The sequence below is a fragment of the Camelus bactrianus genome, chromosome 7 (genome assembly GCF_048773025.1).
Source record: "Camelus bactrianus isolate YW-2024 breed Bactrian camel chromosome 7, ASM4877302v1, whole genome shotgun sequence".
Lineage (NCBI taxonomy): Eukaryota > Metazoa > Chordata > Mammalia > Artiodactyla > Camelidae > Camelus > Camelus bactrianus.
The window spans coordinates 12,115,086-12,132,627 of NC_133545.1; the positions used below are offsets into that span (position 1 = coordinate 12,115,086).

Here is a 17,542-nt window from a genome sequence, read left to right on the forward strand (position 1 = left end):
ATTTGATTCTTTTTGATGTGATGGTAAATGGGATTGTTTCCTGAATTTCTCTTTTTGATATTGCATTGTTAGTGTGTAGAAATGCAACAGATTTCTGTGTATTTATTTTGTATCCTGCAATTTTACCAAATTTATTGATGAGCTCTAATAGTTTTTTGGTAGTGTCTTTAGGATTTTGTGTGTATAGTATTGTGTCATCTACACACAGTGACAGCTTTACTACTACTTTTCCAATTCGGATTCCTTTTATTTCTTTTTCTCCACCCATTGCTGTGGATAGAACTTCCAAAACTATGCTGAATAAGAGTGGCCAGAGTGGGCATCCTTGTCTTGTTCCTGATCTTAGAGGAAATGCTTTCAGCTTTTCACTGTTGAGTGTGATTTTAGGTGTGGGTTTGTCATATGTGGCTTTTATTATGTTGAGGTATGTTACCCCTATGCCCACTTTCTGCAGAGTTTTTATCATAAAAGGATATTGAATTTTATCAAAAGCTTTTTCTGCATCTGTTGAGATGTTACGGTTTGTATTCTTCAATTTGTTAATGTGGTGTATCACACTGATTTGTGGGTATTGAAAAATCCTAGCATTCCTGGGGTAAATTCCACTTAATCATGGTGTTTGATCCTTTTAATGTATTATTGGAGTCAGTTTGCTAGTATTTTTGCATCTATGTTCATCAGTAATATTGGTCTATAATTTTCTGTATTGTTGTTCCCCTTTAGTTTATCGATCATTTTTCTCTTCTGCTTTCATGATAATGGCTTCATTTTTAGTTTTCCACCACTTAATGGTGTGTCAGTGTGTATTTCTGTATACTTATCCATTTTAGGATTCACTGACCTTTCTGAATCTGTAGTTTTATGTGTTTTGTCAAATTTGGGGAGATTTCAACCAGTATTTCTTCAGATATTTTTTATTGCTTCACTCTCTTCTCCTTTTGGAAGTTCAGTGACACAAATGTTAGAGCTTATTGTTGTTCTGAGGTTCTGTTTTTTAAAATTTCAATCCTTTTTCTTTCTGCTGTTAAGATTGGATAATTTCTATTGTCCTGTCTTCATATTTACTGACTCTTCTATCTTCATTCTGCTGTTGAGCCCATTCATTGAGTTTTAAATTTTCTGTTACTGTCATTTTCTGTAATGTCTTCTGTTGCTTCTCTGAGATGCTAGTTTTCCATTGGTTTCAAGAGTATTTTTGATTGTTTGTTGAAGTATTATAGCTGCTTTGAAGTCTTCCTCTAACTCCAGTATCTGGGTCGTCTTGGGGTTAGTAACTTTTGGTTGTTTTTTCCATGCAAGTTGGGGTGTTTTCCTGGTTCTTTGTATGCTGAGTAATTTTGAATTGTTTCCTCAACAGTTTGAATATTATGTTAAGAGAATTAACCTGACTAGGGAATGACAGTCATATATGTTCACGATGAGGCATAGAAATGCTCTTGTGGTTCTCTCTTCTCTCTCTGTCTCTCTCTCTGTCTCTTTTTTTTTTTTTTTTTTTTTGCTTTAACTGTGTTCAGGAAAGCAAAAATTTACACCAGCCTATTTGAAAGATAGACTAAAGTCTTTTTCTGTTGTTACCCAAGGCAGAAGGATGATCTCACTAGAGACTTGGAAGTAAAGAGAGCTACTGTAAGGACTTCTGATGTTAAGACAACCTAGAACCCGGGAGTTGTGTATGCTCTTCATGTAGGGCCTATTAGTTAAGTCAAGTTAAGAACCCTCCTAAAAAGACTAAACTAATAACACTAATGAGAAAGTACATTTGCTTTTTTTTCCTTTAAAGTTTTAGCGTATACTTTTAAAATGTAGTTTTGAATATTTTTGAAATGTTTCTACTTCAAACTTTTAAAAAATGTTAATGTAAACTAAGCATGTATATCTTCATATCATATCTCATAGAAAAGGGTATATTGTTTCTCGATTATCACAATAGATTCCTTATGTATATAAAGGAGAGAATTACTAGCTTCATTTTTTTGATCAAAGAAAGACATTTTAAAAGTGTAAGCAGAATAAGACTTTCAACAGATGTCAGAATAGTTTCCTCTGTCACTATCATAACTTTGCTTTGTGGCAAGTTTGTAATCTTTGTTAGGGAAAGTTTTCCAAATGCTCTGCATCTGATATTTTCTCCTACACTCTTACAAGAAGAAAATGCCTTTGATTACCTGTCTTTTAATCTCTATTCAGATGTTCATCACTGTCCTACCATGCCCAGATGTGAATATTTACATACGATGATGATTACTCTTCTCTCTTCTCTTCCCTTCCTCCTTCCCCTCTCTCTTCCGCCCTCTCTCTCTCTCTCTCTCTTTTTTTTTTTTTTTGGTTGACTCTGTTTAAATGAGCTCTGAATATATCATGTTTCAGTGAAGTTACCGCCTTGTGTTAAAAGTTTTGACTTCTCTTTTTATTTATATTTGATAACTTGATTGTGAATACCTGAATTTATAAGGATTATTGCTGATCAGCTTTTTAAAAATCATTAGTATGATTCATTTCTTTTCATAACATGTTGAATAGAACTAATATAGCCTTCTGCATGACCAGAGTAGGAAAATTGGATACCTCTAGCATATGGATATTTCTTTAATGTGTTTATTTTCCAGTGTTACTCAATTTGATTCTTTTAGGTGGGCATGTTTGTAGCTAGATACATTTCTTCTAGTTTTCATGTTGTCTGCAAAGAACCTGTTCTTGTGGTGGTCTTCATTCATGGGTGCTGAAACCACATTCTTCTTTCATATATGTTATTTGGCAAAAACAGTGTTGGTCAAAACAGAAATTTAATTCAACACAGCTTAAGCAAAAAAGGGAAATTTATGGGAAGTATACTAAGGTAACTCACAGAAGTGAAGGTTAAGCTGCAGGAATCAGTAAAGGCAGGACATTAAATTGTCAAAAACCAGTGGTATTATAATATTTTTCACCTTTTTTTGCTTGCTCTTCTAAATATTTGCTTCGTTACTTCTGTTGGAGATAGACTTTCGCCCATGGTGGGGAGCATGGCTGTAAGCAGCCCCATATTCATGCTTCCACTTATATGACTATAGTCCATATGTATAGCTGAGAAACATATAGTCATTACACATGTAGTCAAGAAAGCTACATTTCAGGAAAATTCTTCAGAAAGAATTTAATTGTTTATGACTAGAATCATGTGCTCACAATACTCAATTTCCCAGGCTAGCAGGATGAAGTGTGATTGACCTATCTTGTATAACATGTCCTTCCTATAGCCAGGTGGCAGTGTCTGTTATCAAAAGTCAGATGTTGTAAAATTATCATAGGTCAAGGAACATCCTAATTTGTATTTATAACTTCTTGTTTATAGGTAGCTGTTTTATTTTCTAATTTATCCTTTTTTATCATTGAAAGAAGAGAAGAAAACACAACATTAAATTTCATATCCTTCAGTTTCCTGACCAAATGTTAGAATTTAAAAATATATCCCAGATTTCTTATGATTGTGTTCATTTCTTTATGAATCAACTTAATTATGTGCTAATCAGTGGGTTTGAGACTTAAAGTTTTGTTCACATTAAAGGCTTTAGGGGAAAAAACCTAGTTCCCTATTTGGCTGTGCTGTGGGATAGTGTGGGTAATGAAAGACAAGAGTCTTCTAGCAGAAGGGGCAGTGTATTCAAAGACCATTCAAATGTGGATGGTGTTTGGTAAATGTAATGCATTTCTTCATTTCTTCCATAGCATCTAGTAATCATTCTAAGCCAAAGCCTCAGACTGTCTTTCTGTAGTTTTCTTGTATCTGTGGATTTCTAGATAAATTAGTCTTCATGGTAGTCATTTGTGCTCCTTACCCATATCCAGTTTTCCTATTCTGATCACACAGAAGACCATGTGACTAGTTCTATTCATTGTGTTTTGAACAAAAATGACCTGTGTCACCTCATGTCCTATGTGTAATTGCCAATTTCAGGCCCTCCAGAGCTTTTATTTTCAGTCCAGCATGGTGATTAACATTCAGAATGGTGGCTGCAACTCTATCAACTTGCATCCTTGAGTGACTGCAATGAACAGGGCTTCCCTGCCTGCCTGAAATGGACATACAGCATGCATGAAAAAAAATCTTTTTTTGTTTTTAAGCCATAGAGACTGGAGATCTTTAACAGAGTATAATGTAGTCTATCCTGGCTAATTACACCTTCTCTGAAAACTACCAGTTGATGGAACTCCGTCAAAGGCCTTTCAGCATTTAATGATAACATCAGTAGCTAATGTGTATTTTTAATTATGTCGTAAGCAATCTACTCAGTACTTTTTAAAATATCTCACTAAATTCTTGCAATTCTCCTATGAGAAAAGAACTATGATGAGGTAGGAACTTTCCCTTTGGTCATCTTTTCTCTATCTACTTTCACTTCCCTGGTGATCTTACACATTTTCTTGGTTTTAAATATTATCTGTCATTTTCCACTGAATCTCAGATACTGTTGATTGTAAGATGCACTGTTGTTTTATGTATCACAAAAAATAGTCCAACTATTTTAGTGCTTACTTTCACGTGGTATTTTTACTTCAAACTTACTGACATAGCCTTTTTAGATTTATGTGTTTCATTAGTATCAACTTTTATGCTCAGCATCTCTGTTTCTTTGTCTTAATCTTTCTGAAAGTATTTTTTTAGTTAAAAAAATTTATACAATTTTTAAAGGTTACTTTCTTCTTAAGTTACTATAAAATATTGGCTATATTCCCCATATTGTACAATACATCCTTGAGCCTATCTTACACCCAATGGTTTGTACCTCCCACTTTCCTACTCCTCTGATGGTGCCGCTCCCCTCTGCCCCACAATGGTAAACACTAGTTTGTTCTCTGTATCTGTGAGTCTGCTGCTTTTTTATTATATTGACTAGTTTGTTGTATTTTTTTTAGATTCCACATAAATGATATCAGATAGTATTTGTCTTTCTCTGACTTATTTCACTTAGTATAATGCCCTCCAAGTCTATCCATGTTGCGGTAAATGGGAGAATTCTGTTCTTTTTTATATGGTTGAGTAATATTCCATTTTGTGTGTATGTGCGTGCGCACGCATGTGCACGTGTATATGTATATACACACCACATCTACTTTATCCATTCATCTGTTGATGGACACTTAGGTTGCTTCCATACCTTGGCAACTGTAAGTAATGTTATGTACAATGGGAAGAGGTGGGGTGCATGTATCTTTTTGAATTAGTGGTTTTCTTTTTTTCAGATATATACTCAGAAGTAGAATTGCTGGGTCATACAATAGTTCTATATTTAGTTATTTGGGAAACTTCCATACTGTTTTCCACGGTGGCTGCACCAATTTACATTCCCACCAACAGTATGTGAGGGTTCCCTTTTCTCCACGTTCTTTCCAACATTTGTTATTTGTGTTCCTTTTGATGATAGCCATCCTGATAGATGTGAGGTGATATCTCATGGTTTTGATTTGCATTTCCCTGTTGATGAGCAATGTTGAACATCTTTTCATGTGCCTGTTGGCCATCTGCTTTTCTTCTTTGGAAAAATGTCAGTTCAGTTCTTTTGCCCATTTTTCATTTGGGTTGTTTGGGTTTTTTTCGATATTGAGTTGTATGAGCTGTTTATATATGTTGGATATTAATCCCTTATCGGTCATATCATTTGCAAATCTTATTTTCTCGAATTTAGTAGGTTGTCTTTTTGTTTTGTCGATGATTTCCTTTGCTGTGTGAAGGTATTTTAAAATGGCAGTTAATCTTGATATATGCAATACCAACAATGTGTATAACTAGTTGACTAACAACAGTGTGAACAGCCTTGTTCAAACTGTGCATGCTCAGGCAGTGACAACTACATCATGCCGGGAAATATCAATTATAAGATGTCATCAATTGTACGATGCAATCTCATTTCCAAGATGTTATAGTGTGTGTGGTGATGGGAGTGTCTTTTCAGAATGAGTGAAAAACATGTTATTTCTCAACTTCCAAATTTCTATCTCCAGTCCAGACATCTTATTTAATTCCAGATGTGAATATCCAGCTCCTATTTAACGTCTTCACTCTGATTGTTTGGTAGACACATCAGATTGTTTAAAATAAAATTAATTTCATGTGTTGTGCCCCCCTCTTCCATCCCCAGTGTTCCTTCTGTAGTCTTTTTGATTTGCAACTCTTAGATTCTTTGACTTAGGTTAAAAACTGTAGAGTCAAAGATGATTCCCTTCTGTCATACCCTACGTTCAATTCATCAGCAAATCCTGTTGACTCCTACTTTATCCTATATCCAGAATCTGACACATCTTACCTCCTCTGCCAGTATCAGTTTGGTGAAGACATCATCATCATTCCTTTGGAAGTCATTTCCCCTCTAGTTTCTTGGCTCAACTCTTGCTCCCTCTATGGTCCATTTTCAGTATAGCAGCCATTTTAAAAACTAAGTGGTCATGTTACTTTCTTTAAAAAAACGAATTTTTATTGAGATGTAATTCACATGCTTCATGAATCACCCATTTAAAGTGTATAACTCAGTGGCTTTTTATATGTTTACAGACTTGTGCAAAAACCCTCACCAAAATCAATTTTAGGATATTTTAATCTCTCCAGGAAAGAAACCCTAGGCCTCTTAGCTAGCCATCACCCCTCAATCCCTTCATTTTCCTCAGTATTAGGCAACTACTTATCTTGTTTCTGTCTCTATGGATTTCCCTATTCTGGACATTTTGTGTAGGTGGAATTACATAATTTGTGATCCTTTATGACTGGCTTCTTTTATTTAGTATAATATTTTCAAGGTTTGTTCATGTAGCATATATTTTTATTGCAGATAATATTCCATTGGATGGATTTACCACATTCTACTTATTGATCAGTTAATGAATAGTTGGGTTGTTACCCCTTTTTTGTTAGTATGCATAATGCTGCTGTGAACATTCATGTACAAGTTTTTGTATGTTCTGTTGTATGTCACTGTTCCTCTAACCCAATGTATTATCTGTTGTGTAATAAGCCACCCCAAAGCTAAGTGCTTAAAACAGCCACTATGAGTTTATAAGCAGGCTAACCTTGGCTGTATTTCTGTGGCCAGCTGGTAACTGGTAGTTCTAGGTATGCTTGCTGGTTTAGGATGGACTTGAATGGCACTTGCTTCTATCCAAGGCTAGCTTGAGCATGTTCTCATAGCAAGGTAAGAGTATAAGAGCAAGCAGATTTGGTTGTGCAGGAGGGCAAGAAGTGCATTGTAAGTCGCTGGTTGGATCATGTTCGCGAATATCCTGTTGCCCAAAGCAAGTCTCTTAAGAGAAGCCCAGGCTCGGAGTGGAAAGGGACTACAAAGTTACAGGGCAGAAGGTGCGTCTAAAGGAAAGCTATTAATTGGGGTCATGAATGCAGTCAACCTGTCACACACACCAACTTTGCTCTGACCTTAATACCTTTGCCTTTGTTTCCCCTCTGATTTCCTCTTTATATACCTGCTTGGTGAGCTTGCTCTCTCACTTTCTCAGGTCTCTTTATTGATCATCTTATCAGTGACATCTTCAAGTTTGATTACTCTGCAGAATTAATAGCCACCCATCTCCCTCCTGCTTCCTAGCTCTATTTTTCTCTAAAACTTTTAAGTCACCATCTGATATGTATTCTGTTTATTTAGTGCTTGGCTTCCCTCAACTAGAACGTATGCTCTATGAGGTCAGGGATTTTAGTTTAATTACACTGTATTCATTGCCTAGAACCCTGGGATATAGTAGGCACTCATTGAATGTTTGTTAAATGAAGGAATGAATATATATTGAACCCCTTTTACTTAAATTCTAATTTTCTTAAAAGTTCTCACCTACCTTATGTTGTACAATGTCTAAACTGGGTCAGCTGTTCTTGATTAGAATACCTAGTGAAGGAATGTTTCTTCTTCTCATAGACACACAGACTGTACAGTGTATGAGTAGGTCTGCCACTTACTAGCTGTTTGACCTGAGCCAAATTTGGTATTTTTATTTGTTTTTGTTTTTTGTTTTTTCACCTATCTCCTCATCTGTGAAGTTAAGGATAACAGTAGTTCCAACCTCAATGAGTTGTTGGGAGGAGCTGAACAAGCTTAATATATATAAAGTGTGTAAACAGTGCCTGGTACAATAATTATTGCATAGTATTCCTATCACCCACCTGTTATTGAAGTACATGGCACAAGGAAAATCGATTTGGAAGCTGGAGAGATATTATGTTGATGGAGAATCTGCAAGATCTTTGAAAACACAGTGTATTGTTTTGGAAGTGGAAAGCACAGAAAACAAAATAGCAGATGATATTTTTCCAATGTGGAAATATGGTACATTGTATCCTTAAAACATACCCATACCATGAAGTGCTCTTCACAAAATGTTATTCGTTATTTCAGGGTTTACAAGAAAAAAATACCTAAAACTAGTGAGCATACATTTTTAACTCTGTCTCCCTTGAGAGTCTTCTCAGTACCATTGTAGATACATCAGAGAGGAGGTAATTCATTTCTTGCAGTTGATACCTTGGGACATTAGGACTTAATTCTCTCATGGAACCCCAGTTGGAAAAGAAGGAAAATGTCTTGACTAAGGTGATTCCTACTTTTCTGACCCTGTCTGTACCCTATTACTTCTCTGACCTCAGTTGAACCCTCTTAAATGTGATTTCATCAGCCTGCTCTGAGCTTACTCAGAATATAGAATTTTTAATATTTTCATGCAGCCAGCACCAATAAACTACCTGCTTCATGCTAGTATACTTTGGATTTAGGAATGAAACAGTGATCAACGTGACGTAGATCTCAACTTTACTGAGCTTACAGTCCTAATAGGCCATTATGTCCCAGTTATTTACTTGTGACAATATTTCCCACAAATCTTTGGTTTTAGAATTGTAGGATGTGGTGTTCTGGAATGTTTCCCATGGTTTTGAAAACAGAGAATGACTTGGGATACAATGAAAGAAAATTATGACAGGGGTGGGGAGTTGTACCAAAAGGCAGGAAACGTGGTAAGTTGTTAAGTAAAAAAGTATTTGCAATTTAAAGTCCTGAATCTACTGCATCTGTTTCACATGATATGCATCTGCATTTTCATTCAATTTTACTCCTACTCCAAATAGAGTTCCATTTAATTCAGCTATATGTATGTGACAGAAATTTGATCTGTTTACTGAAGGCCTTTTTGAATAGTAGTGGCGAATGTTGTTGAATTTTTATAAGTAAATTTAGTGGACAATTTTATAGATAGTTTAAAATAGTTCATTTATGATGCTGTTTTCTTTTGGTTTTTGTCAGGATCCTTGAAACTTTAGGATTTACTTGCTCTTAATTGGCCAGAAGAAAAATTTTGATCCTCTTATTCCATTTCATATAATTTTATGTTAATTTCCAAGTTTAACTCCAGGTCAGTGTATTTTCTGTTTATTCTTTTCATGAATACCACTTCCCTGGTTTTATTTCTCACTCTTTACTGGCCAAAGTAATTAGGGAACCATGATCAACAGACTCTTAAATACTCAGCCTCTTTCTTAACCTCAAAAAGCTTCCAGAGGCCTATCAGGCCCTTGATTATAGCACTTCTCAAGCCTTCTCAAGTAAAACTGTTTTTTCACAATCTACAGACTTCAGGACCAAAATATTAGTAAGGAATAACTATAAAGATTAATAATATCCTTGCCTCCCTCGTCCCTCTTCCCTTTCATTTTATGGGTGGGACAGAATACCAGTTGCTCTTCATCTCTCCACCTGTACTCCGGCAGTTGAATGTGCTGTTTAAAACACATGCCATGAATCTCAACAGGGCTTCAGCAATGTCTGGCAATACTGCTTTTTCTTCACTTTCCCTATTTAGACTGCATTTCCACTCATTGGAAACCTCTCACAGCTCCCACTCTCATCTGTGGACTTCATCTCAAACTTTATTGAGTAATCAGATGCAGCTGTCATCTTCTTGCCACCGTATCTACAAACCTATCTGTGTTGGTCTTCATGTTCTCTGTTTCCCTTTCACTTGTATCAGAGATACAATTCCTCTTCTTGTGACTCAGGTTCTGTATGTTTTTACTGTCTCTAGGGCTTCTTTCTTGCAGTTAGCATCATCCGTTTTTCTCTGTATTGGATTTTCCTGTCAGCCTACAAACATGCTCTGCTATCTGCCAGCCCTGATACATATGCAAATGTATGTAAGTATGATAACCAAATATGTATAGATATATACATGTCATCTTTCCTGGTGTCTTCTATCCACTCTTTCTTGTTCCTATTCTTATCCAATGAATTATCTTGACTGATTATTTTTTCTCCTACCTCATTGCCTGTTTCTTCTCAACCATTTTTGTGGACTCTGTTCTTTACCAATCCTTTGAATATTGGTGAGCCCTAGGATTGAGTCTTCTTTATCTACACTCCCTTGGAGATCTGCTTATTAGTGTACTGTGACACCTAAATGTATCTCCTGCCTCATCTCTCTCCCTGAGTCCTAAACTACATAGCCAGCTGCCTTCTTGATCATTTAATCATCCTCTCTTGTTGGTGACATAATGCTTGATTTTTTTCCCTAGTGATTCCCCACTTCAGGAAATGCCATCACTGTCCATCCTGTTACATCAAAATTTTGGTGTCAGCCTTGATACTTATTTCTCTCTCACACCCTTCTCCCATGTCTAATTTATTAGTTAGTCTTATTTCCTCTACCTCTAAAATATGTCCTGAATTCACCCATTTTTTTCCATCTCCACTGCTTCTACCTTGGTCCAGGCAGTCACCTCTTGCTTAGCCTACAACCATAGTCTCAACTGGTCTCCTCTGCACCCATTCTTACCCTCCAGTAATCTGTTCTCCACTAGAGTGGTATTTAGAGGCATTATAATAGATACTGCTTTGGATTTACGTTGTCTAGAATTAAATCCTAACTTCGCTGTTAATCAGCTGTGTGGTTTTGAGCTAACTACTTGACACCTCTGTGCCACAATATTCTCATCTATAAAATGGGATGATAATTGTCAGTAATAATAAAATATCAATCAGATGGTCTCTCTCTCCCTCTCTCTTTCTCTCACCCACACACACCCACCCCTCTGCTTTTGAAATTTTGAATTCTTATTGCACTTAGAATAAAATCCAGGCTACTTACCATGACTTTCAGGATCCTTCAGTGGTATTTAATATACTCATAGAATTGTGCAGTCATCATCACAATCCATTTTCATCCCTCCCGAAAGAACCCCCCAGATAGCAATCATTCCCACTAACCCCCTGGTCTTAGGCAATAAGTAACCTACTTCTGTCTCCATTCTTTTTAATGTTGCTGATGAAAAGTCTGATGTTAATTCTAGTTGTTTTATAGGAAATGTTTCGAGTTTTCTTTTTAGTATTGATTTTCTGAAATTTATTCATGGAAACTAGGACAATGCATACATTGTCTCTCATCAGGCGCTTTATTTTTATGGGCTAGTGTGTTCTAGTTTTTTAAATATATGCAGCCTGTTGTTGTTAATGTAGTTGTTACTCTTTGCTGACGACCTCCGAAATTTGGCCAGTAGGAGTCCCTTCAACCTAGCTCCTGTGTTGTTTTGACATCTAACAGAAGATATTCTAGAACCTTCGTCTTGAATAATAGATGGGTCTTAGAATGCTTTAGTGCTAGCCATTTCTTCCATTAGTTTTGGTCATTATTCTGGTTGTTGTTATTTTATGTAGTCTGTGCTTATTTATATGTACTATCATGTTTATCAGTTTCTAAGTTCCACATTAGTATTAGTTTCCTATGGCTGCTGTAGTGAATTGCCACAAACTTGGTGGTTTACACCACCACAGATTTATTCTCTTAACAATTCTGGAGGTCACAGATCTGAAATGAGTTTCACTAGGCCAAACTAAGGTGTCAGAAAGTGTATGCTCCCTTTAGAGCAACTTCCTTGCCTTTTCCAGCTTCTAGATTAGAGTTGCATTCCTTGCATTCCTTGATTTCTGGCCCCTTCTTCCAACTTCAAGGCCAGCAGTGTAGCATTTTCAGATTGCTCTAGTAAATCTTCATATTGCTTAATCCTCTGTAGTAAAGTCTTCCTCCAGTTCCTTTTTATAAGGACACTTGTGATTACATTTATGGCCCACCCAGATAATCCAGGATAATCTCCGTAATTCAGGCTGCTTAATTACATTTGCAAAGTTCTTTTTGTCATATAAGGTAACATTTATAGGGTCTGGGTTTCAGGATGTAGACATTTTGGGGGGTATTAGTCAGCCTGTCATGCTTTTCTTTTATACTATTCTGGATTCAGTTTCCTTTTTCTAAGCTGTTAGCTATTTTTGTTTAGCACCTTGAAATCATTTCATTATCTTTTGGGGTTTTTTTTACTGTTGTTAGGAGTATGCCAGTAGCCTAATTTATCTTTCTTTTCTCTCTGGTTGACATTAAGAAGTGTTATGCATTTTTACTTCAACTTTTGTGATTGTGGGTTTTGTTTTATCTATCATGGCAAGGACTCATTTTGCTACACTTGAGTGTTTTTGATTTCCAACTGTTTTGGAAGATTACAGACATATTATTTTCAGATATCCCTCCCATTTTCTTTTTACCTTCTGCATTTCCTAATTCTGTTTGTTATGTCTCTCATATTTTCTGTTCATTTTTCTCTGCCTTCTGGCTAATTTTCTCTGAGTCATCTTCTAGTTCTTTAGTTTTCTTTTCAGCTCTAATCTGTTTATTTCAACTGAGATTTTGTTTTAGTAACTATATGATTCAAAATTCATTGTTTATGGTTTCTTCATGTTTCCTTTTTAATATGTGTTTTTAAGCTTGGAGATCTTCTAGAGTTACCTCAATAGAAACTTCCTTTTATAATTTGGTCTGCAATTTATTAGTTTTGATTTTTTTCTTGTCAGGCTTAATTACATTTGTATGATTTTAGAGGAATTATTCAAAATCTTTTCCACTGAATGATGCTCTAGCTTTCTTGCTTTTAGTACCATGATACTTTTAATAATTTTCCTGAAATTTTAGGACCAAGTCTCTCCTTTATTATTAATTTTTTTTAACTTTGGTAATAATCATTTGTTTTTTGGCATCTATTAGACTAGTCCTATAATTTTCTCTGTTGACCTGTTAATGTTAAGTATTATGTTCCTGGATTCCTAATGAATGACTATGCTTGCATTAAATATGTGTGTGTGTGTGTGTGTGTGTGTGTGTGTGTGTGTGTGTGTGTGTATAAAACTGAACTTTATTTAAGAGTTTGTCCTCAGTTTATTTTGTCAAGTTTTGACATCCAGATTTTGATAGCTTCCTAAAATGAATTTGGAAGATTTTTTTATTGATACTATCACCTATTAATAATTGATAGTGTATTTTCCTTAAAGGTTTGATGGAAACCAATAATATACCTTTTCATTGTGAGAAGGGGAGTCATTGGCTGTAGTTGTTTTTCCTGCCATCACTACCCTTCAATTTCTCCAATAGCAATTTGCTTTAATATGAATCATTTTGTTAAAGTTCAGTAGGTCTGAGATGGGATCTGAGATTCTGGTACTTCTAGATTCTGCCTATTGTAAATAATGCTGCTATGAATATTGGGGTGCTTGTATCTTTTCTAATTAGTTTTTAATTTTTCTGGATATATGCCCAAGAGTGGGATTGCTGGATCATATGGTAAATATATTTTTAGTTTTTTAAGGAACCTCCATACTGTCCTCCATAGTGGCTGCACCAGTTTACATTCCCACCAACTGTGTAGAAGGGTTCGTTTTTCTCCACACCCTCTCCAGCATTTATTATTTGCAGACTTTTGATGATGGCCATTCTGACCAGTGTTGGGTGATACCTCATTGTAGTTTTGATTTGCATTTCTCGAATAATCAGTTATGTTGAGCATCTTTTCATGCGCCTGTTGGCCGTCTGTATGTCTTCTTTGGAGAACTATTTAGATCTTCTGCCCATTTTTTAATTGGGTTGTTTGGTTTTTTGATATTGAGCTGTGTGAGCTGAGCGGCTTGTATATTTTGGAAATTAATCCCTTGTCAGTTGCATCGTTTGCAGATATTTTCTCCCATTCCATGGGTTGTCTTTTCATTGTCTTTATGGTTCCCTTTGCTGCAGCACTTACCTTTTTGGCAGGGGGCCCAGGAATGTGAGGAGGGTAAAAAGAGATTTTGATTGCTTGCTCTGAATACTCATGTATTATTTGAATCTTATATTTGACAGTATATTATATTACTAGTGTAGGAAAAAATTTAAAGAAATTTAATAATAAAAGGGAAAAACCACTATACTAAATGATCTCTACAGTCTCTAAGCTCTAAATTTCAAGGGACACTGGCAAATTACTGCAAAATTTTAATAGGAATATTAAAATATTTCTAATTCATATTCCAAATGATTTTTATTTAAATTCTTTTAAAATATTTTTTAGGTGTGGAATATCAAACAAATGATTAAGTTGACACAGGAACATATAGAGGCCCTATTGGACAAATTTGGTGGGGAGCATAATCCACCATCAATATATCTGGAGGTAAGCAATTGAGTATCATATCTGTAGTTAATTTTGAAAAGAAGAAAGTGAACTTAATAAAAAGCATTTGTACTGATAATATTGGTTATTTTAGGGAGTGGGATTAGAAATAGATATGGGAAGAGAGGATTACTTTTGTCTTTATTATACTTTTTAATCTTGTTTCACTTGTTATAATAAATATGTAGTATTTTATAATTTGGAAAATGTCAGAACTAAAGGAGAAGTTCTATATAAACTTCAAAATATTACTCTGGTCAAAAAAAAAATAACTTACTGAAAAGAGAGACAGAGAAAGTGTTCTGTTGTAGAGGTCAGCAAACTAGTTACCATATTAGAAAATAGAATTTTATGGAATATCTTTTTTCCAGAACAGATCCCACTAAAGTAGGTTTTTGCTTCATTATGGGTAAAATGTATAATATTTAAATAGCACAAAATTGCTTAGCTTTACTCTTTAATAGTGCTTTGAGGTTTTTGCATCAAGCCTTGAGCATCATTGTACAGCTATAGATTAGTCATTGGTCTCAATCCTGTGAGGTAGTAGTTACTATTATAATCACAGGTAAGTTTTTTTGGTGTTAGTTTCCTTATATAAGTCACTCAGGTTCCACAGTGAAGAAGCTGTTATGGAATCTAGGCAGTCAGGCTCTACAGCCCACACTGCCTGCCACTTCACGATACTGCCTGTCTCTGTAAAAGCTGGCTCCAACCGTAATCACTACTCATGCAGGGAAATAACCCTAAATTACAAATGATCAGGTTACCATTTACCTTCAAATGCCAGAGATTTGGGGGCATGGATTGACAGACTCCTAAATAAAAATTCTAATTTAGTAGTCAAATTATTTTTTAAAGGGCAAGTTAAATCTTCAGTGTTTCAAGAGAAAGTATGTTTGCATTTCTAAAATAAACTTGAAAGTTGAGAAATAACCGCTAATAAACTATTTTCTTCTTCATATGTTTTATCACAGAGCACATTGCCAGTTAGTATCAGTGCTAGGACTAGAAGTCATACTTCTGAATAGTTAGTGTACTTTCTGATATCCTATGCTGTCTGTCTTACTTCTGTATGTGAGGAGGACAAGCAAAAGAGTCTTTAGGAGGCAAATAATCCTGGTGGTAAAAATAGTAATTCTTTGTTAATAAGAATTTGTCAATTTAACTAGCAGTTTTTTGCCAGCCATTTTTGTGACTTGAGAAACTTTCTGCACCCTCAAATGTAATACATTTGCATCAGTAACTTTGTCTCACTGTAGCAGGGATTCACTACCCCCTCAGCACACACTCTAGGCTTTTTACTGTTTAAATTACATCTCATTAGCGTGTAGATTCTTATTCTTGAGGACTAACACTACACAATTTCTCTGTAGAAAGCAGTATAATGTAGTGGTTAAGATGAACCATGAAGTCACACAGACCATATATTTGAATTCTGGCTGTGCCTTAGTTTCCACAGACAGGTTGCCTAACCTCCCTATACCTCGCCTCATTGGTGAAGTGGGAATAATATCCAACATGTGGTAATTTAAAGATCAGTTGAGTTTGTAATTATGAAATAGCATAGTTCCTGACACGTATTAAGTGCTCCATAAATCTTTGATATTTATTGAGTGCCTGCTAACATTTGTACTTTTCTAGGTTCTGGGAATATAACAAAAACCAACCAACCAACCAAAAACCCCAAAACAAAAATCTCTGCCTTCAAGCAGCTTGTATGTTAATCAGGGCAGTGGGTTACAGAAAATAAACATATAAATGAGTTAAAACATTGAACTTAACACTAGTTGATATACCATGAAGAGGAGTATGGCTGGAGATGACAGTGTTCTTCCCTGAGGAAAGTTGACCAGGCCCAGGGAAAAGACTTGTGCGTAATGGTATTTGAAGGCCCTTCAGCAGAATACCAAGTCTGCTGATTACCCACTGAGACCCACCATTCTCCTTTTTTGTCTCTATGAATTTTACTACTCTAGGAACCTCATGTAAGTGGAATTATACACTGTCCTTCTGTGACTGGCTAATTTCACTTAGCATAATGTCTTCAAGATTCATCCATGTAGTAGCATGTGTCAAAATTTCCTTCCTATTTAAGGCTGAATAATAGTCCATTGTATGTATATACCACATTTTATTTAACCATGTATCTGTTGATGGTTACCATCAATGGTTGGTTGTTTCCACTTTTTGATTGGTGTGAATAATACTGATTTTACTTCTTTTGGGTATATGCCCTTGGGTGGAATTACTGAATCATATGATAATTTTATATTTAATTTTTTAAGGAATTGCCATACTGTTTTCCATAAGCAGATGCATTTTGCATTCCCACTAAAAATACTTTATATTCTTGCAAACACTTATTTTGTGTGTGTACGTGTGTGTATGTGTGTAATAATAGCCATCCTAATGAGTGAAGTGTTATCTCATTGTGGAAATGTACATCTCCAACATTGTTCTTTTTCAAGATTGTTCTGGCTATTTGGGATCCCTCTAATTTCCTCTTGAATTTCAGGATGGATTTTTCTATGTCTGCAAACACATTGGGGTTTTGATAGGGATTGCATTGATTCTGTAGATTATTTTGGGTAGTATTGACATCTTAAGAGTCCTCAAGCCTTAAATATGGACAGTTAGGAATAACCAGATATTGGAAAAAAGTTTTTATCAGGAAAGGAAACGGCAGAAATGGTCAAAAGGAACTCAGAAACAGTGTAGAGAACAGAAGAAAACTTGAAAATAACTACGATTAACATCAGAAATGTTTTTGTTTCATGGTTGTACTAAAGAAGGAAAAATAACAGAATAAGAAAGGAGTCTTGAAAATTAAAATAGTACAGCAGAAATTTTAAATATGTATTATGTGTATGTCTGTATTTGCGTATACATAAGATAAAGTTAAGGAAATCTTCCAGGAAGTAGACTAGAACAAAGATGGAAAATATTAGAAGAAAAATGGGAAATATTAGAGAATAAATCTATGAGAGCTGTAAAAATTATAAATGTTTTTAGCTGCAAACAAGAAATAACAAGTTGTTCAAACAAAAAGGGATTTTATTT

General features: G+C 35.3%; 1 protein-coding gene across 4 annotated transcripts in view; it reads left to right on the forward strand.

Annotated features, from left to right (window-relative positions):
• The window catches only part of BRAF (B-Raf proto-oncogene, serine/threonine kinase), a 140,460-nt gene that overhangs the window by 41,263 nt on the left and 81,655 nt on the right, over positions 1–17,542 (forward strand). For all 4 annotated transcript variants that reach the window (XM_074366915.1, XM_045510973.2, XM_045510971.2 and 1 more), the window contains exon 2: positions 14,381–14,482. In XM_074366915.1, the coding sequence (XP_074223016.1) occupies positions 14,381–14,482 (102 nt within the window). The remainder of the gene's footprint in view (positions 1–14,380; positions 14,483–17,542) is intronic.